The sequence below is a fragment of the Ptychodera flava genome, chromosome 9, assembly GCF_041260155.1.
Source record: "Ptychodera flava strain L36383 chromosome 9, AS_Pfla_20210202, whole genome shotgun sequence".
Taxonomy (NCBI): Eukaryota; Metazoa; Hemichordata; class Enteropneusta; family Ptychoderidae; genus Ptychodera; species Ptychodera flava.
The window spans coordinates 13,907,057-13,929,035 of record NC_091936.1 but is presented as its reverse complement, the minus strand read 5'-3'; the positions used below and the strand labels follow the sequence as shown (position 1 = coordinate 13,929,035).

The following is a 21,979-nucleotide window of genomic DNA, read 5'->3' as shown; positions in this document are numbered from 1 at the left end:
CCATTTGATAAGGGATGGTGTCTGGAAGATCGATGAGGTACATTATCTTTTTTATCCGATCCATTGTACATTCTTTTTTCCCCACTCTCCCACCTTTTCTTTTTGTCAAACCTTCTCTGGCTGAATTTTTTATTGGCATTTGTTTGGAATTTTTTCAAAATCTGCCAGGATTTTTTTTACCAAATACAGTTACCATATCAAATGCTTACTAAATCACCACATTATATACTCTTAGTTCCAGTAGGTATAAAATTACCAAAAAAATCTTAAAAATACAAAATGAAAGATATCCCAGTAAAACTGAAAGTTTCGCAAAGTTGCCCCAAAAATTCAAAATTCCGGATTTCAACTTAATTTCAATATATCTTATTAACAAAAACCCTAAGGACCGGTTTACTAAATATCAAAGCAATCAGACTGGTAAATTTTGAGAAACAAATTTTTTGACCAAAAATGAGAAAAATTGCCCCCCAAAATACAAAATTGCAGATTTCATCCTAATTTTAAATATATCTAATTAACATAAACCCTAGGAACCTGTACACTAGATATCAAAGCTACCAGATCAGAAGTTTTAGGAGAAAAATTTTTTGACCAAAAAAGGCAAAAATTGCCCCAAAAATAAAAAAAAATTGCCAGTTTCAACATACCTTCAATACATTATATTGAGATTAATCTTAGATACCTGTATACCAAATACATGTATCAAAGCTATCAAATCAGCAGTTTTTGGATTAAAAAATTTTTTATCAAAAATTGGGAAAATTGCCCCAAAATTACAAATGTGACAATATCAATACAATTTGTACAAGCATGACTGAGGTCATTCTGAGGAACATGAATATCAAGTTTCATAGCAATCAGACGAGCGATTTCAGAGAACAAGATTTTTTGACTAAAAACGGAAAAAATACTCTAAAAATACAAACATGCAAATTTCATCCCAATTTTTGCACACATAATTTAGAGTACCTAAAAAAATCAGCATACCTAAGTTTCAACCAAATCTGACCAATGCTTACTGAGTTTTAGCCATTTGCAGGATTTTTCCTTTTTTTCCCCTCATTTGCATATTTTTGGCACTGACATGTTCATTTGAACAAATTCACATCTCCACCCCTAGGTGCACCTGTACACCAAATACTAAGACAGTAGGTGCTACGGTTTAGGAGTTTTTGATGTGGACGGACTAACAGACATACATACATACTTACATACATACACACAGACGCCATTTTGCCACCTTATACGAATACCTCCCATTGGCATATATACATATGCCATAGATGGGAGCGTAATAATCGAAATTGAGATTATCCTTCAACTCATCTTGTATATTCTCAGTAACAATCAATTTCTCATTTCTGAACAAACATTTTCGCCAAGTTCAGCGGTACAGCGGATGGGCATTCCATTCGCAGTGAAATATGCAAATATTTTATGTCATGGTTCAGGAAGATCATTCTCCTTAAACTCCTTTATATGATCCCTATGGCACAAGAGATTCGTGGATGATTTAATTGAATTATGGTATCGGAACAGAGAGGCAATTGAACAGTTCATACAGAGTATTAACACAGTCCATCCATCAATTAAATTCGACGTAGAGTTCATGCAAGGAGGAACGAGCGTTCTTAGACGTACGCCGTCATATGCCACGGTGACAGATTAGAAACCAATCTATACATTAAACCAACGGACTCTGGAACATACCTATCTCCCGTTCCTGCCATCCGAGACATATTTTCAGATTAGTACCTTAACGCAAAGAAACGACACGGAGGCAAGTGTTTGGCCGAAATCCGGGGTTATGTATGTACCGTCACGGCGGGGGCGTCAAGGCGTCATGGCGGCCTGGACGGCGGTACCAGACTCCTGGCACCGTGCGTCAGGCAACGTGCTACCGGGCGCCCACTACAGGCCCATGACAGTACCCCCCTGGAACTTTATTGTGAAAATCCATCAAATTAGTGGAATACAATATTTTTTTTTTGTGGCTGCTACCCTGCAGCGGGGCACTTTTTTTTTTTTTTTTTTTTTTTTTTTTTTTTTGCGGAGGGTGGGTGGGAATTTTGCGATGTGAACTTGAGCGTGGCAGAGATTGAAATGGACGAAAAATAGCTTTGAACACACTGATGTGCGCATGGATAATGACGTGGAAAGGGTGATGTAATTTGTTGAGATAACGGTAATTGAGGGCGGTTGGTAGATTAGGTTACGTCTCAAATGCATCCAGAAGTGTAAGGTAGGTGACGCATGGTGACCCATACATGTCAAGGTCTAAACCCTTCCCCCCGTGTCGCTCCAGACGTTAACAATGATTATAGCAAGCCATAATCACCATTAACGCAAAGAAACGACACGGAGGCAAGTGTTTGGCCGAAATCCGGGGTTATGTATGTACCGTCACGGCGGGGGCGTCAAGGCGTCATGGCGGCCTGGACGGCGGTACCGGACTCCTGGCACCGTGCGTCAGGCAACGTGCTACCGGGCGCCCACTACAGGCCCATGACAGTACCCCCCAAATTACGGCCAAGTTGCGGACATGCATGGCCGCAGCGCGGCCGCAATGCAGCCGCCCCGCCCCCCCCCCCCCCCCCCCGTGGTGACCATGCGCCATGGGAAACGTCTCCTTATACATGTTCATTGTTCCTACATTTCGTGTCTCTACAGTTTGTATAGTGATATTACAACGTTGGCATTGTCCACCGCGAACTGAGTCCTATATCGAATTGCTGGCGTGTCGCGAGTGCCTTCGGCACTACGTCAAGGGTCTCCCGCGGCGTCTTGATGTAGATCTGGTACGCGTCACTCCGCCATCTGCCCAGTGTCTTTATGAGCCAGTCAGGCAAGCCGGCTTCGGCAGCAGTTGTGGCTGCACCACTGCGGAAACTATGTGTCGCGTACATTTTAGCATCGGAAATCCCTGCCTGGGTAAGCAGTTCCCGCAGGCATAGGTTCAGTCTTTGTCGCGTAAGCCATGTGCCATCCGCGAATTGGAACGCCGGTTCTTCAGGGCACATGTATCCGCGGTTCCCGGTATATTTCCAATAGGAGCGGACCGCACACACAGAGGTCCCGGTCGGAGCAATACGGATGGTGTGCCCACGCGCGTACGGGTCAGTCTTCGATGACTTTATCCTGATTTCGATCACGTCCGTTAACACAATGTCCCGGGCGAGTAGTGTGGCGTTTACGTCGAATTCCGTAGGTGATTGAGCGGTGAACTCGCTTACCCTCAGAAAGCCGTAGAATGCCAGCGTGAAGCTTGCCCATACCATGAGCTTGTCGTTGCTGCACATGTCAGCACGCTGACGCAGGCATTCCTTGAGGCGACGGAGCAGGTCAATAGTGATTGGTAGTCGTGGCTGGCGCACTTCTCCAATGCTTCTCCTGATCCCTTGCAGTGTTCGTTGCAGGAGAGCGTGCGTTGTTACGTCGTCGGCATACCCGCGCTCAACGTGGTGATGCATCACCCCGGCTAGGTACACCTTAATGGTTCGATATGCTAGTCCTCGATTTGCCAGGTTCGTAACGAAGAGTATGGCTGTCCTGATCGTGACAGGTAAGGTTGCTAGTCCGTGTGACGAGCAGAAATCCATGTAACACTTTTGTCCTACCTGGTATGTGCGTCGCGTGTTCCCGGCCACACTGTTATGGATGTAGGCAGTTGCTAGTTCCGTCAGTTGTTGTGTAGCAGGCGGGATAGACATAGTCGCGTTGGTACAGGTGTGTGGCCGGCATCCGCTTAGGGCACCAATGCTCGGAACCTCTCCATCTGTAAACGAGAAAGTGCATCAGCAATTGAGTTATCAATTCCACTGACGTGGGCGATCATGACATGGAAATTTCCTTTGGCTGCCTCATAAAAGATGCTCCTTACTAGTTGCATGATGTCAGGGCATCTCGTAGTGCCTTTTTTCCAGATGTGCACGACGGTTGATTGTCACAATGAAACAGCACTCGGCGGCCATGCCAACGATGCCCCCAAATTGAACAAGAGACTGGTATTGGGTACATCTCCTTCCATTCGATTGAGGCTGGAGAGAGTCAGGCCATGCAACGGTGAACCAATGCCCAGCGTGGTAGCCACCGGAGCCTACAGTGCCCGAGGCGTCGGTTGTAGAGGTCAAGGTCGCGAGAGAGGGTCCACTTTGTTTCGAGGAATGAGGCCGTGCCGTTCCATGTCGGTAGGAAGTCGCACCACCATTTCGCGTCAAGGCGGAAAGCGTCAGATAGTGTGATCGTGTCGCGCAACTTGCGTACGGTTGTGCTTAAGTCAATCATGCGGCGGAGGAAGATGCGACCTGCGGGAATGCACTTGCATGCAAAACTGAGGGTGCCGATGAGGGATAGCAACTCCCGTTTAGTGCATGAGTGTCGGTGGAGCCAAGTGGGAAGTGTTTGAAGCAGGTCCTGTAGCTTGTCGTCGGGTAAGCATAGTGTCATTGTAAGTGTGTCCAACGTGATGCCAAGGAACGTCATGGTGGGTGATGGGCCTTCGACTTTTCTGGGGCGATGGGTATCGCGAGGTCGCGCGGCATGTGTTGAGCATGGTGGTGTCGAGGAGGTACTGGCATGCGGGGAGTTGGGGGGGCCAGCGCCAAAGTAGTCGTCCAGGTAGTGCAGTAAGTCCTGAGTGTTTGCTCTGTTTTTGACGATCCAGAGGAGTGCTTCGGCCAGGCGGTTGAATAAGAACGGTGCAGAGCGAAGGCCAAAGGGGAGCACGCGATCGAAGAAGAACAGCCCTTGCCATTTAAAGCCGAGGAGGTGCCAGTCCGCCTTCCGTACCGGGCACAGTCGGAACGCGTGCTTAATGTCCACTTTTGTGATGAGTGCACCTTGGCCAAGTCTCTGTAATATCGCGACGGCATCGTCAACGCGGGGAGTAGGTGAGGGTGTAGTCTTCCTTGTTGATGTAGTGGTTGACACTATCGTTTCGTGGTTGGGATAGGTCCATTATTATGCGGTGGCCGCCTGATTTTTTAGGCCGAAGTCCAAGCGAGTTTACAAACGAAGTTTGGCAGAGGTGGCACGGCGAACGGGCCAATTGTGTGGCCGAGGCGCAGTTCTTTTGTTATGGCGGTGGTGACGGCATCCGGATCGGTCATTGCGGACTGGGCGTTGCGAGTGTAGCGTGGTGCGCGGTTCCCACCGAAGCCGATGTCGGCACCATGAGTGAGGTCGTGGATGAGGCTGGCTGTGAATTGTTTGTGCGGGTGGTCGTGCAGGGCAGCTGAGAGCTTAGTTAGGTTGATTGGCGTTGTCGGCTGTAGCGTGGCGATTGTCGCTGGGTGGACGGTCGCTCCCTCGAAAGGGCTGGGGGGTCTCTGATTTGATGCGTTGGTGGTGTTGCTGAGCACCGTGTTCGGTCGAGTTACACACGGAGCACTTGTGTAGTCTGCCATAGTTGCAGGGTGTCTTGCATGTGCCTCGGTTGAAAGAACGACAAACCGGAGGTTGGTCAGACTGTTCTTGTTCGCTGGGCTCTCCCAGTAGAACGGGTTGGTGGTGCTGCTGCGTCGGTTTGGGCAATCAGTCTTCAAATGACCATGTTGGCCACAGCCGAAGCAGGTAGGACGCAGGAGGTGTGGCTGGTTTTGGAAGTACTGGAAGTTGAGGTCTTGGTTTGGCTGGCTCCAGTTGGCCCTATCTGGGTAGCGGGAAGCGTTCAGGCGGAAGTGTTTGTCATAGGCTAGCCAGGCCTCCGGCTTGTAGGCAGCAGCTTTGGAGGCGAGGAAACGAAGGTAGTTGGCCATGGGGATCGCCAAATGTGGTAGTAGAATGTACGATAGGAGGAGAAGACGAGGAAGCACTGTAACCAGGTGTCAAAGTCGTCGATGGCTTTCCGCTTCCCTCGGTTGTGAACGTGGCGACGCCACGGTTGTCTGGGTCAAAAGCTACTTGTGTCTTGGTAGCCTGGGATGAGTTGGGGGCTAGGGCATCAGGGTGCAAGTCACCAAATTCGATGAATTACCGAGGTTAGCCAAGGCGTTGAGTGTTGACTGGTCGACGTACGGCAGGAGCAGGTCGGCTGGGGGTATTGCTGCTGAAGTATTGCCCGTTGGTCCGGCTCTAGGCGGTGGGCGCCATGGCGTTGCGTTGTGACCAGCTGGCTGGGCGGGTTGACTGTAGGGCTGTAGGGCGCGGCCATATTGCTCGTGTTGTTGTTATGAGGTGCGCCGCTAGCGGTGGAGTTATCCCGGATGTGCGCAGCGCCACCGCTGGTGGTCAAGGGCTGGTGGGTAGCTGTGATGGTGGGTTGGTATTCATTAACGTGATTAGCGGGATGATTACTTGGGTGGCCTTGGGTAGGTAGCGAGCTGGACGGAGCGGCGAGCGTCGCCGGCCCAGCGACGACGACTGAGGCAGGTGATAGTGCACCAACGGCTGTATCAGTTGGCTGGACTTGCAAGTTGGACGTCGGGATGGCGCCGTTGCTGTGGCGTTGCTGGTATCTGGCTGCCGTAGTTCACGTCGGATTGAGTCGATGGCGCTTGCAATGCCGGTTTCTATCAGTTTGGCGATGTGGTCTGATATACTTGGGTCGGCTGCCGCTGCGGCTGTTGTCGGCATGTCGACGGCAGGGTTGGTTGGTGTGGTTTCCGTCGGTACTGGCTGGAGTAGGAATTTGTCGAGGTGCGCTGGGCGTCTCTTTGTCCTCGTCGATGTACGGGTGGCCGCCCGGGCGTAGGCGTGGCCCTTGGTTTTCTTCGATTTTGGCATGGGCGAATTTTGCGATGTGAACTTGAGCGTGGCAGAGATTGAAATGGACGAAATATAGCTTTGAACACACTGATGTGCGCATGGATAATGACGTGGAAAGGGTGATGTAATTTGTTGAGATAACGGTAATCGGGGCGGTTGGTAGATTAGGTTACGTCTCAAATGCACCTAGAAGTGTAAGGTAGGTGACGCATGGTGACCCATACATGTCAAGGTCTAAACCCTTCCCCCGTGTCGCTCCAGACGTTAACAATGATTATAGCAAGCCATAATCACCCATAATAGTCAGGCAATACGCATTCCGCCGTATTTGCTCGGTAGATGATGTGGTCTGAACATCAACTACATTCTCTCAAGATCAAATTAATTTCATCCGGATACAAACAAGAGGACATTCAACCGATTATAAACAAAGTCAATAAACTAGATCGTGAGCGTTTACTGCAATACAAAACAAAAATAGCGGAATCCCGATTGACATACGTCACTGACTACAACCCATTGGGCCCCGATGTGAAAAAAATGGTGACACAACATCACAAGATACTAATGAAATCGGCTACAATGAAAAGAGTTATGCCTTCACCTCCGCTATTAGCATATCGTCGCTGCAGGAATTTGGGAGACATCCTTGTCCACAATAAATCACAGAACTTCGAACACCAAACTTTATCTCACCCTTGCAATGCTACCCGTTGCGTTAATTGTAAATATATGCTAACCACTGATACCTTTACTAGCAGAGTAACAGGAGAACGATTCAAAGTGAGAGGCAACCTATCGTGTACGTCATCATGGGTAATTTACGCGATCGTCTGCAGGACGGAATATGGTCAAACAAAGATTTTCCGGCCACCGAAGCTGTATCCGTAGACGACAGTATAACACTAGCCCACTTGTAGCACCACACTTCAATGAATCTGGACATTCGGACAGTGATCTCGCGATTGTCGTCATCGAACAAATCACTAACAAAGACGCTGTCATGTTGGATTCTTAAGAGACATTTTGGATAAAGAAGTTGAAAACATTGTATCCAGATGGCTTGAACACCGAAACCCCTCTGTCCTTTTAACTATTATCCTTCATTCATAAGTTCCTTTCCATTGTTGCATTTACACCTGTCTTTGCGTTGACTGTTGTGATAATCAATTTGCATAATTGATTTTGCATACTTGGCACTTTCAAACCTTATTCAAACCTTATTAGTGCCACATGTACTTGAGTTCTCCAGTTGACCTGATGATGCCCTGTAAGCAGGGCGCAAGCTAGTCACCGTGAAAGCCTTTTTGTTGTGTCTTGTTGAGACCATCCTCACTTCCGATTTTATATATATATATATATATATATATATATATATAATATATATATATATATATCAGAGATATTATGTCAGATATATCTTGATGTCTGTAAATTGAAAGTCTGTTTTGCAAAGTGTAGTGATCATTATGAAATCTGCAGTTCATATGAAAAGCATGACAAGTTCCTGATCCTTTTCTGTTTCCTCTATGAGAATTCAGTATTAGAAAGCAACATGCACTAATATTTCACAATCACATTTTTCTTACAACAGTTCTGGACATCTGCTTTATGCATAAAAGAGTGGAGTACATTCACAGCTCATTCAAAATACTGTATTCAAACTTTAGAATTGACACTGTTAAGTTCTTATCTTACAACCGACATGACAACAATTTCATTAAAACACAGAATGACTGAATGTTTAAATTTTATATATATATATATATATATATATATATATATATATATATATATATATATATATATATATATACCTTAAAATTCCCAATTGAGGCCGCATCTCTAATTGAAGCTGCACCCTAACTTTGAAACATTGTCTTGGCTCATAGTTTGTCCATTTTGGGTTTTTGAATTGTACCATAATAGAAGCCGCACCCCTTCTCTGAGCCCCATCATGAAACAATGTGTGCTGAAATTCACACCAGCTGGCTTGCGGCGCGTCATTGACTTGTGCTAATGATTGACAGGTGTCTTTCTTACAGGAAAAATACACAATAAAAAGTTCCTTTTTAACACTACTACCATTGTGCATTTTGTCATTGATAGTAACAAAAGTACAAACAATGCCGCATGTATCGGTACGTTTGTGTGTATGTTTGAACACGGCCGAAGTTTTTGTCAGTGTGGTAAACACCGCCATAGTCAATTACCTGATGCAACAATTTTGAAGCAAAGGTGTTTGTCTACAAGTTAAAATAGTTGAGAGATTGAGATACAATGTTTCAAATACGTAGTTTTCATTAAATACCCACGTACCCTTACCAATGCCTGACGTACAACAACACCACCTGCATCATATTGACATAATGAACTGCCTATATTGTACTGTGGCTGCTGAATGACCATGGTGGGTGCGTATAAGCTTGTACACGGTCAGTTTTTGATCATGAGAAAATAAAATTTGACCGCAAAACAGTTCACAAAAACATGCCAGTAAAGTTACCAAAGGTCATTCACTTGCCTTTATTGCACTATCCGAGTATGAGCCACCGGTTTGGCAACACAAGACGCTGTAAATCAAGGGGACCCATCTGCCATTGACGCTTAATTTATGCTAATTTTATGCACGATTTTTTTCAACACCATTCGATCTTCTATTGCTTTCAAAATCGACTTACACGTCCAAAGAAATTGATTGTACAATCTCTGAATACAGAAGTGACATTTTTGTGAAATTTCAGCGTCCAAAAACCCTAAACTTGAGACAAAGACATCACGCATGCTGCTGGTCAACATGGTCGACCTTAGTGAGACTATTCTTTTAGGGGACGGGGTTGTGCAGGGTCAGAGAATTAAGAAAGTACTGGAAAAACGTGTCATTTTCCTTGCGATGCTGTCAAGGGAACTCCAGTTTCCCATTGTTTTAACATCTTTTAATAGTTTCCTTATTATCTTAAATGAATTTAACCAAGTTTAACGGCCAAATACACTCTCCTAACGTTTCTATATTGGAGTTACACAAGGGTAGGGGCTTTTTATGCTGGTAAATTGTTCAAGCAGAATTCATAGGTGCTAATTTGCAAAACAAAAGCATATATATATATATATATATATATATATATATATATATATATATATATATATATATATATATATATATATATATTATATATATATATATACCTATACCGTATTATACTTGTAGTGACTTACGAACTGATGAGATGTTCAAAGTCTACCTAATTTCCAATCCAACGTTTGATGACAGCGACGTTTCGGTATGACTAGCACACCTTTTTCAAGCAATATATATATATATATATATATATATATATATATATATATATATATATATATATATATATATATCCTGACAGATAGATAGATAGATATACACTGAATTATTCAATTTATATTCCACTTTTTGTTTTACCTTTGTCGCCAGGGGGGGGGGATGGGTGGTTCAACCTGTTTTCGAAAGCTGGAGTGGGGGGTCAGCCTGTTTTCGAAAGTTGGAATAGGGGGGTCAGCCACTTTTTGACATCGTCAAAAAATAATCCACCGCCCCCCTGAAGAAACTGACCAGTCCCTAATTATGTAATTTAATATACATCTTACTTTTGTAGCAATTCAGAAAATCCTTCGACTATCTAACACGCCTTTATGGTCATAATTCGGGCATATGTTCAGCACCTGCGGTGAAGTGCTCTACCACTGTTTACATCTGCATGAGACAGTTGGCAGTTATCCAAAGGAACAAATCATTTACAGTGTTACAGAATGAGTGCATGCATGCATGCATGTATACATAAGAACATAATGTGAATGAATATATTGTGAAAATTACAGAAAATTTGACCCATTTAGAGTTAAATTCTTTGGAAATCTGGAAATAGAAGAAAGAAGCCAGGAAACGGGTGATTTGCATACATTTGCATAAATTATCACTTAAAATTGAATTAATATTTGCAAACAAGCGACCTTACTGCCGATATAGCTCTGTTGTGTTATTTAGAGAATTATTGACACATGTTGATGAAGAAGGTGGAAATCTTTGATAGCTCATTTCAGTAGCCAGAAAAAAGTTGCTAAAATAGCTGCAAAAATACACAATTGAAGAGTTCATCATAATTTCAATATATCACATTGGACCATCCCTAAGAACATGTCAACCAAAGCTATCTGACGAGTAGTTTTTTTAGAATGAAATTTTCTGACCAGAAGTGGCAAAAATTGCCCCCCAAAATAAAAATTGCTGATTTCACATAAATTCCCCACCGAACCTGCATATCAAATTTCAAAGCTATCAGACGAGTGGTGTTGGAAAAATACATTTTTTGACCAAACATGGAAAAAATTGCCCCCAAAATACAAAATACCAGATTTCATCATAATTTCAATAAATATAATTTAGTTCATCTGTAGGAACATGTATACCAAATTGCAAAGCTATCAGATGAGCAGTTTTGGAAATCCACATTTTGTGACCAAAAATGGCAAAAATTGCCCAGAAAATACAAAATTACAGATTTCATCTGAAATTCATTATATACTATTTAGATCATTTGTAGAAACCTGTATACTGAATTTCAATGCCATCAGACCAGTAGTTTTGAAGAGGATTTTTAAAGATTTTTTGACCAAAAACGACAAAAATTGCCTCACAAATACAAATATGCTAATTTCACAACGATTTGAACAAATCTAACTGACGCCACCCTAAGTAAACTGCATATCAAATTTCAAAGCAATCGAACAAGCGGTTTTAGAGAAGAAGATATTTTGTACAAAAAAGTTAAAAATGCCCCAAATATACAAATATGCAAATTTCATCACGATTTGAAGAAACTTATGTGAGGTCACCCCAAGTGAACTGCATATGAAATTTCACAGCAATCGGACTTAGATTCAGAGGAGAAGGCAATTGTTGACGGACGTCGGACGACGACTGAAAATCAACCTATTTGATAAGCTCCACGTCGCTATCAGTGGAGCTAAAAGTTATTTTTGAGCAAAAATAGGCTGTTGGATGAAGGACCCACCCCCTTAAGATTATCATTGTTTACAGGGCTCGAAATTGGCGGTAGTCCCTCGTCCACAGACTAACCAACTTTTCCTTGGGCTACCAAAATCAATGAAATTGTAGCCCACATGGACCACTTAGACCGGGACATAAAATTCAGTCAGTACTTGGCGTGCCATGTCTTGTCTGTCACTTTGGACAAGCTAAATTGCAGTCAAATCCAGTTGACACTTTAAGGCCAGACTATGACTTTGTTATGCAAATTACAAAGACAATCGTGCGTCGGAACTTTGCAACAAAGTTTCAGCATCTCTACTGATGTACTTGGATGACAGGCACAGAAAATGATGGCCAATGATAATGCATTTTTATTGTATTTTGATCATAATGTATCAATCATTGACAATATGCCTCCTCCCTACAGAAAGCCCATGGTCTAGTTTAGCACTGCCACAGTATGTGTAGTCTCGACGTACTGAGAAGACTTTTTACTCCTTGTAGGCAAAAATCATAATCGAAATGCCAAATTTAAAGCTGTATTTGTGATTTTTTGGTATATGAATTAATACTTGTAGCCTTCATGTTATTTTTGTCAAAACAATGATAAAGCATATGTATTTCAATCTCCCAAGTGTGTCTTAGAATTTTTTTCAAAAAACACCTTAGCAAGATAAAAAAAATCAGAGACACTTTGAAAAAGTTGTTATAACAGCTTTCATTCATGCAAATTTGAGCCAGATATCTCACAGACACCACACAACCCAAGACGAAAGCAAAACCTGTTAATTGTTATTTAAATTGCCTGTCATGTGACCTTTATGTAAACAATGGTGACAATGAGGTAACCAAAATGTTCCCTATATTTAAGCTTTCAGAAAGTGCATAATGGGCTAAGTAATTACTGGAGAATTATTAGTGCCAATGGGCCGATAAGTTTTCTTTGAACCTCAAAGCTATTACAGAATGATATGACAAGTATTAGGCTTAAGGATGCATGATATGAAATAATATAATATTGTGTCAATTGTCGTAATATTTGTCAATTATCGAAGTCGTAAACCCCAAAAGTATACATATTCTAAAAGGCCTGATAGAGGTGAACCCGATTGTGTATGGTACACTGTGGTCCCATGACAAACCATTTTGGTGAACCTTCAAAAAATCAGTTTTTACCCATTTCTGCTTAAAACGCTGAAGATTTCCACTTAAAATTTGTACACTGACAAGCCCTAGCAACATCCTTCAAATCCGTGTCTGCGATTTTCTATTTGAGCTTTTGTTTTTATTTTATGCGATGTTGAAGGTTTTAGACCATGGCGTAATAAGGGTATAGTATGGAAAGCCATTCAGGACCCCCGGCGAAAACAGTCAAACCAATGCAAAATTACATAGGAATGCAGCGGCGACAACTGTTACACAAATCTGGCTGTTCAACTGGCGACAACAACAAAATTTTGACCGGCACCGACAACTCCAGAGCCGACAACTGTAGAATATCACCCGACACCTACAACTTAAAAGCCGACACCTACAACTACAGCTGGCTCACTGGCCCGGCAGCGGCAGCGCTGTTCATTTGGAAGCGCCTGCGCACTTTGATTGTACTCGATGCCGCTGGCGACAACTCCAGTCAATTCAAGCGGCGCCTACAACAGTGGTTTGTTCATTAGTAAACGCATGCGCACTAAGTTGTACCAAAATCCGCTGGCGACAACTCTTGGCACTGCTTGCAGCGGCGGCGACAGTGCTGCTCATTGGTAGGCGCATGCGCATTTACATGATACCAAATGCCGCTGGCGGCAACTCTGGGCACTGCTTGCAGCGGCGGCGACGGTGGTGCTCACTACCAAACGCATGCGCATTTAGATTATACACAAGACCTACCACTCTGACAGTGCTGTTAATGATTAATTGTCAGTAATGCAGTTTTAAGGTCTATTGGGAATATTAGGAACTGTCACATGTATACTTCTCTCTCTCTCTCTCTCTCTCTCTCTCTCTCTCTCTCTCTGTGGTCCTTTTGATCTATAGTAAGATTGGTTGTTTAACCTTTAGTGTAATTTATATATCATGATCCCATAAGGGGATACTATTTCAATAAAGATTTTACTTTATAAACTATCGTTGCAGTCTGGACGCAATAGCTGAAAACGAAGTTAAACATTCTTAACGAATGAGTTGGGTGAAATTTGAATCCCCATGGGCAATGATAGGGCTGTGTACTCACAATATATATGTTGCGCATCTGAATGTCTTTCTCAGGTATGATTTCGTATCCCAAATTTACCTAGCAATATTATACAAAGGCTCTAACACCTAAATTTTTAGTAGTTTGTCTCCACCAAATATTTTCGAAAAATCATGCTGCATAGCTAGCGAGCGATAAGGGGAACACCATTTGATTCTTGGGGGGATATGGAGGATTTCGAGAAAAAAAAGAATTGTCGCCAGGTGAGATAGAAGAAAAAAAAATTGACCCTGTCATGGCCTGAGAAAAAAAATTGTCATAACAGACAGAAGTGAAAAAAAAATTGTCACAATGCACCAAAAATTAGCAAAATTTGGAAACCCTATTCTCATGTATTCTTTGCCGGCGCGCAAATGTTTTTACCACAAGCAATGCTTATGTTTTTTTCCCAGCACTTATGATATAAGCATGCACTACATAGGTCTACTTTACACCTCAGTACACTCAATGTTTTCCTTCCCTTTTCTGACTCAAGAAATCATATTTCAGGATTTCTGTTGCAATATCTCAATGGCATAGGCACTATCTAAAGGGGACTTTTTGACTTCTGTAAATTGTGAAAATTTTAAAACACAAGACAGGAGTCAATAAACTAGTGTTAAAACCAATATATTATTCTCTCAATATAAATATATTAGAAAGATGTACAAGTTGACAATGAAAAATTGAGGAACAACAAATATAATGAAATACGAGGGGGTCACTAAAAAATTGAAAACTTCAGGGGGCCGTTACTCAAAATGTGGAGAGGAAGAAAGGGGGCGGGGTTACTCAATTTTTTTGCGCGAAATAAATTGAAACACATCTCAGATTGCACCATTGCATACATCCATTTCTCAAAATTTTCAATGCGAGAGGGGGGCACCCCCTCTCGTGCGAGAGGGGGGCACCCCTCTCGTGCTCTCCCCCTTGGGTCTTCTAACAGTTTTACTGGTAAAAGACAAATTTAAAATATCTATCGGATTGCACTACACTGCACCGTGGCGCACATCAAAATTTTCACAGGATCTAGGACAAAACTGAACTGTTGTGAATTCACCTTTATTATCACAGAAACATGTTTTAATTTACCTCAGTTCTATGACCATTTTGACAGTTAAACATACATATTCATGCTTTTCATTAGAAGCTGGCAGCTGTAGAAATGACACAAGAAGGTCACAGATTTTCCGTTCCTGTATATTTATTTATCTTCAGTCTCTGGCAAACAGAACTGTTTTTCACAAATTGTCTTGTCATTGTTTGGTTGTTGAATATTGTGACACAAACACTGATCAGGCAAATAATGTAAAAAAAAATATTGCAGTGTTCAATGTCATTTTCAAACAGTTTTACCGAGCGCAAAATAACCTGAAACTCCTCTCAGATTGCACCATTAAACACATCAATTTCTCAAAATTTCCAATACGAGAGGGGGAAACCCCCTCTCGTGCTCTCCCCCTTGGGAGTATTCTAACACTTTCACTTAGTAAAAAAATTAAAAAATCTCTCAGATTGCACCAGACTGCACCATTGCACACATCAATATCTTAAAAATTTTCATGCAAGATAGGGGAAAGCCCCTGTCACACTTCCCCCTAAGCCTCTCGCGCGTTCTCCCCCTCAGTGTACTTTCAAATTCTGCCCTGTCAGATATGCTAGTGAAAACCCTGTCATAATTAAACAATTTATATACTATATGGTTAGATACTGCGTGAGCTTTAATATCTTTATTTTATGTGACTTTCAATTTCATTTTGATGGGTTCACCTTTTTTGAACCATCATAAGATAACTGATGATAGTCTAGCAGAGTATATCATGATTTCAAAGGTCTTCACTCAGTATTTTGTAAATTTTTACAAATACATGTATTTAACTTTTCTAAGTGGGGGGATCAGTCAAAATTTCAGAGTTAGAGAGGGGAGTTACTCAAATTCATCATGGTTGACGGGGGGGGGGGGGTGTCACTCGAAATTTCTGAGTTTCAGGCTTAAATAATGACGGCTCCCTTATATACAACGCATTACAAACTTGATGACAAATAAAAAAAAATTGCACTGCTACTCCATTTGAAAAAAAAATTGATGCAGCTCTGACAGTAGAAAGAAAAATTGCTGTCACTGTGACAGGAAAAAAAATTGCTCCCATACCCATTTCCTCCATACCCCCCCCCCCCCCCAAAAAAAATCAAATGGTTCTCCCCTAACATCAGATGACTCCCGTACGCTTGGCCCAGACCACCCACCAACGGATGTGGTCACGTCGACCTTGCCAGGCAAGTGCTTTAAAGTATTCATCCAACAATACTGTGCAAATTTCGACGCTATGGATTTTGTAAACTGGCTCTACGGTGAAATGCATCTGAAATGGGGTCCTAAAATAGCGAGATGTTAGGTCTAAAATCAGGACGGGTGTATTAATTACATGTCGCACACCCCAACCATTTCTCTAAAATAAAGTTCGTATCTATATTATGTAAATGAATATAAAGGAAAATGAGGGCAACTCCACACATCGGCTCTACCAAGATTGTTTAATATTACGATATGGTGAATGAAAGGATCATTGCATTTATTGAAATCGTATCCCCTTATGGGATCATGATATATAAATTACAATAACCAATCTTACTATAGATCAAAAGGACCACAGAGAGAGAGAGAGAGAGAGAGAGAGAGAGAGAGAGAGAGAGAGAGAAGTATACATGTGACAGTTCCTTATATTCCCGATAGACCTTAAAACTGCATTACTGACAATTAAAAATTAACAGCATTGTCAGACTGGTAGGTCTTGTGTATAATCTAAATGCGCATGCGTTTGGTAGTGAGCACCACCGTCGCCGCCGCTGCAAGCAGTGCCCAGAGTTGTCGCCAGCGGATTTTGGTACAACTTAGTGCGCATGCGTTTACTAATGAACAAACCACTGTTGTAGGCGCCGCTTGAATTGACTGGAGTTGTCGCCAGCGGCATCGAGTACAATCAAAGTGCGCAGGCGCTTCCAAATGAACAGCGCTGCCGCTGCCAGGCCAGTTAGCCAGCTGTAGTTGTAGGTGTCGGCTTTTAAGTTGTAGGTGTCGGGTGATAAGTTGTAGGTGTCGGGTGATAATCTACAGTTGTCGGCTCTGGAGTTGTCGGTGCCGGTCAAAATTTTGTTGTTGTCGCCAGTTGTACAGCCAGATTTGTGTAACAGTTGTCGCCGCTGCATTCCTATGTAATTTTGCATTGGTTTGACAGTTGTCGCCGGGGGTCCCGAACGGCTTTCCATAGTATAGGAATATTTTGCACCATTAAAGTCTAATGAAAATGGAGAAAAAATCACAGACAAATATTTAAAGGATGTTTAAATAATGACTGTTCACTGTACACGAGAGGATTCCCCTGTATCAGGGCATTTAGAAAAATAAATATACATTAGGGGTTTAACTTTAAGACTTTGACAATTGACAGAATATTACGATTCTGAAAGAGTCTAATTGTGTAAGTCATGTCCGTAAGTTAATAATTATTACTTACCAGTCCATTCTATTTGTTGGCCATTCCACTACAAAATGACCAGTGATGGGCTCACAAAATTTTCAACAAAGAAAGCCATTTCTTTGTCTGAAATGATAAAAAAGACAATTAGACATATTAAGTTGTGCACACATTAATACATGTATGTAGTTTATAACAGGTATCAAGACATCAGTCGTTGCTGCCCAGTCTCCATATAACAGTATTGGCAGTTATAATCAAAATTGAAAGAATTTAATAAGAGTTGAATATAAAACTATATAAGGTGACATGCACATATAAGCCAAGTACAATGACAAGGGACAATGTCACTCATTTTTGCCATCATTGTGATTGCTTTAGTTTGATTTGAAAAATTACGCATTTTGTTTGGGTCACAGAAATATAGGCTCACTCTCTGGTTGACACACACAGCTAAACTCACACCCTTTACATGGACATAATACATGATTACTTCCGTCATTTAATTTTTGGTATGTACCAAATATTGGATTATAGCAGTTTTCATGTGTTATAGCCATGTATGGGTGCGAGTTGAACATTTGATCAGAATTAGTACATACTAAATCTGTACCATGCAAACTTCTTGTACAGACAAAAAGTCTGCTATAAATATGGTCAGTGCTTAAAAAGATAGACATGTAAAGTATCCATAAGTTATGTAAAATGTTACTTCGTGCAGGCAAAAAAAACTGGTGTAAAAAACTGGTGTCAACTTCATAGCTAGCTTCAATTAAGTAAACAGAGATCCAAAAATAAAGAATCTAATTAACTCTTGTTTCAAAATTCTGGAAGTTGGCAAGCATAAAGATGTTTTTGAGTAGAAAAACATTTTTGAAGACAGACAAAATATTGTCCAACATACAAGAATGCTTATTTCACAATAATTGGAGTTCCTAATATTTCCCAAAGACACCCAAGAAACTTGCAATTCAAATATCAATGAAATGTTAAACAGTTTCACAGAAAGATTTTTGGACCAAAAGGATACCAATAGGACCCTACAAACCAAATTTCAAAGCATTCTGACCAGTAATTTTGGAGAAACAAATTTTTGACCAAAAATGATAAACATTTCCCCAAAAATCTAATAATGTTGAAACTGATAACGTCATAATTTAATTACATTAGATGGATAACAAACCTGCACACTTCAAACTAAAATTTAAAAGCAATCGGGTAAGTGCTTTAGAGGAGGAAATTTTTATGAAAAAATGAAGAAAATCACAAAAACTTCATTACAAATAGTAAATTACAGATATCCCAACGAGATGGTTAAAACTATATGAGGTCAACCTAGGATACTTGCATACCAATTTTCAAAGCAATCTGACAAGTGGATCTAAGTTTTTCATTTTTGACCAATTTTACATTTTTTCAGCTCCTTGCATACTTTTGGGGATGACAACTTCATTTGAACAATGTCCCATCTACAGTCCAGAATGCATTTACACACCAAAAACCAAGGTGAAATGTGCAGCGGTTTTCAAGTTTTTTCTTTTGACACACACACACACACACACACACACACACACACACACACACACACATACACATACATACATACATACATACATACATACATACATACATACATACATACTATACATACATACAAACAGGCAATTTTCCGACCTATATATGATGAGCTCACATTGGTATACCAAAATATCAAATGTTAACTAAAAATGACCTAAATAATGCCAAAAATGAGTGGTTTTGTCCCTCTAACTTGGTTAAACACAACTAATAAGACTGTAACAAACCTTGTGAACTAGTTGAGGCAACTGCCTCTTGATTTGAATTTTTTGACTCCTCTCTTTTGGCTCAGGAGCCTAAATATTGAACAATATTCATCAACAAAAAATTATTTTTTTTGTCTCACATTCAAAATACTTATCATTATACGACCCTCATATGTATTTTGGCACCCAAGGTTTCGAAGTAGATGGGTCCCAACCGCAGGGAGACCTCATTTGCCATATGACCGAGGATGCTAAAATACATTTCAGGCAGTAAAGGTTTTATCATCTACCTTATTGACTGGTAAGACTGATTTACTGAAATATTAAGCTAAATTATGAATAAAAAACAAGAAAAACAGGAGTTGTATCCCTTTGCTAATTGATATTTACTATGACATCATTGGTTCACCTGTAATATGTGTTCTATGGGAGCATCAACATTGGTACTAAACTACTTGCGTCTCCTTTCATTGAAAATTCACTTTATCAACAAAAATATGAGAGATTACTGCAGTTGGCTTATTATAAAACAGTTTTTATCTTTACGGCCCTGATACAGCTTTGCGGCCGAGGTCGTACGGCGGAAGGGCCCGAGCATGCGAGGGCCCGTACGCCGTACGACCAAGGGCCGCAAAAGCCGTATCAGGGCCGTAAAGGTTTTATCATATACCTTATGGAATGATAAATATGAAGTTAAAATAATATTCAACATTATTTAGGAGATAAAAATGCGTGCGATATCAAAAATTCATCGCCATTTGTGTAAGTTTTCATAAATACAATGGCCGCTTCCCGTCACGGATTGACATACATAATGACGTCATTTGTTTGCCTGCAGAATTCTAGAACGCGCAAAGCAATATTCGTACTACTACGTGACCAACAGAGATCAAGGCTGAAATTGAGGTGCAAGAAGGACAAAAGCGTGATGTCAGTTTCTGGTAATTTATACTGAACATGCACGCACTTAGTATACACAGGATTTCACTAGAATTTAGAAATAAAAACCGATGTTACCGGCGCGGCTCCACTGTCGCCACGCGCAACTACGATCTGAGCGAGCAGACGTTTTCCAAATCTCGCGCTGGCTTTGTGTACGAATGGAACGTTTGCGGATAGCAACGCGCGTAGTAACAGAATCGAGATAGTTCAGAAATGCACGCGATTGCCCATATTTGGGCACCGGGCCGGGCGTGATACGTAAAAAAATGCACGGATCTGAGGGCGCTTTCTCCCATAGCTTTACACAGGCACGTGAATGTAGGTATATGATAATGCAGGAAAAAGACTGAACTTGTCACCTTCTTTCCACTTATTTACAATCAGAACAGTGAGACAGGTTTTAATCTCATACTGATGATTTTTTGAATGGAAAGCACTAAGTAAATTAATATAATAGTAATAATTTATTGCTTGCTTGTAAACATGGGATTTACATCACCTTTGCTGCGATAAAAGTGTAATACAAAACTCAGTTAAAAATTTTGTTAGGTATTTCTTTGTTTATATAAAGTGAAAATATAATCTACAAGTTGTTCATTACAAGACAATTCTTGTTTAGTCAGTATAAAAATAAGCTGATTTTCAGTTGTGTCATTAATTTTACTGAAAAAGATTTTTCTGTGTACTTTGTATTCTTGACAGACTATTAAAAAGTGCATTTTATCTTCAATATTGTTAATGTTACACTCATTGCAGTATCTTTCAGTAATCAGGGGTTTTGAAGTGTGTCGCCCTTTTCAAAATTTTGCTGATTAGTGCGTTTTTAATGAGAACAACAAAAATAGTTCAATTATATATGTGTGCACATAACGGTATTTAGACAATCTGTGTTGGGCATTTGACAGCAATTAATTGCACAAATGTAAAGAAGCTTAATTTCCTCCACAGAATTTCACAAGGATGTGAATCAAGGTAAATGATAATATAATACTTTCAGTGATTAGACTAATCCTTTTTCTCAGAGGGGTCGTTTGTAAGTATAATTCCTACTTGGGGGGAAAGACGGTTAAGGGGAGTTGCATGTCAAATGCAAAACTTTTTTCAAAAACTTATTTTGTTTTATCTTGATTAGGCATAATCAGAACAAACAAAGGATATACCTGAATTTACAATGATCAGCACTGCTTGTACCTGTAGAGTAACAGTTTTAGTCCCAAATATGTGCTAATGAATGCCAAAGTGAGTCGAGGAAGACCTTATGTTGTCTTGGATTTTATTGAAACCAAATGATTTAAGGGTTAGTGGAAATCACTTGTACTGGGTAACTGATCCCCACCCAGGAGACATTTATGCAAAAATCACTCTTGGCAATCTTCCTCCTTTAACATAGTCTAGAAACTACCCCTTTGTTCTTATTCTCAGCAAAAAGCGTACCTTTAACACAACACTCTCTTATGTGAGCTGTTAACTTGTTGACCATAACTCAGTAGGCCACACTTCAATTTTTTCTGAAAGAGAAGGAAAATTCTATTCTGCCACCGATTTGATCACACAAACTTATACAAATAATGTATTTAAAAGAAAGCATTTTCTGGATTGTCTTTGATATTTTTCTTTAAATTAATATCCAGTGTAGTCATTATGACAGTATCATGTGCCACATATAAACATTACATGTTTGTGAAACACTGAGCTTACATCTGCTTGACCAATGGTGGTGATAATCAAGATTTCAAAATTTGACAGGAAGGGGTGCACGTGCGGAACATAAATCAAATAATAACAAGAACAACAACGATAATAGTTAAAGAATCAT

At 40.9% G+C, this 21,979-nt stretch overlaps 1 protein-coding gene across 1 annotated transcript; it reads right to left on the bottom strand.

Moving 5' to 3' along the window:
• Positions 1–2,687: 2,687 nt before the first annotated feature.
• LOC139141174 (integrase/recombinase xerD homolog) lies at positions 2,688–3,713 on the bottom strand. The gene has a single exon (XM_070710798.1). It carries the CDS (start codon positions 3,711–3,713, stop codon positions 2,688–2,690), a length of 1,026 nt encoding a protein of 341 aa, XP_070566899.1.
• Between the last annotated feature and the right edge of the window lie 18,266 nt (positions 3,714–21,979).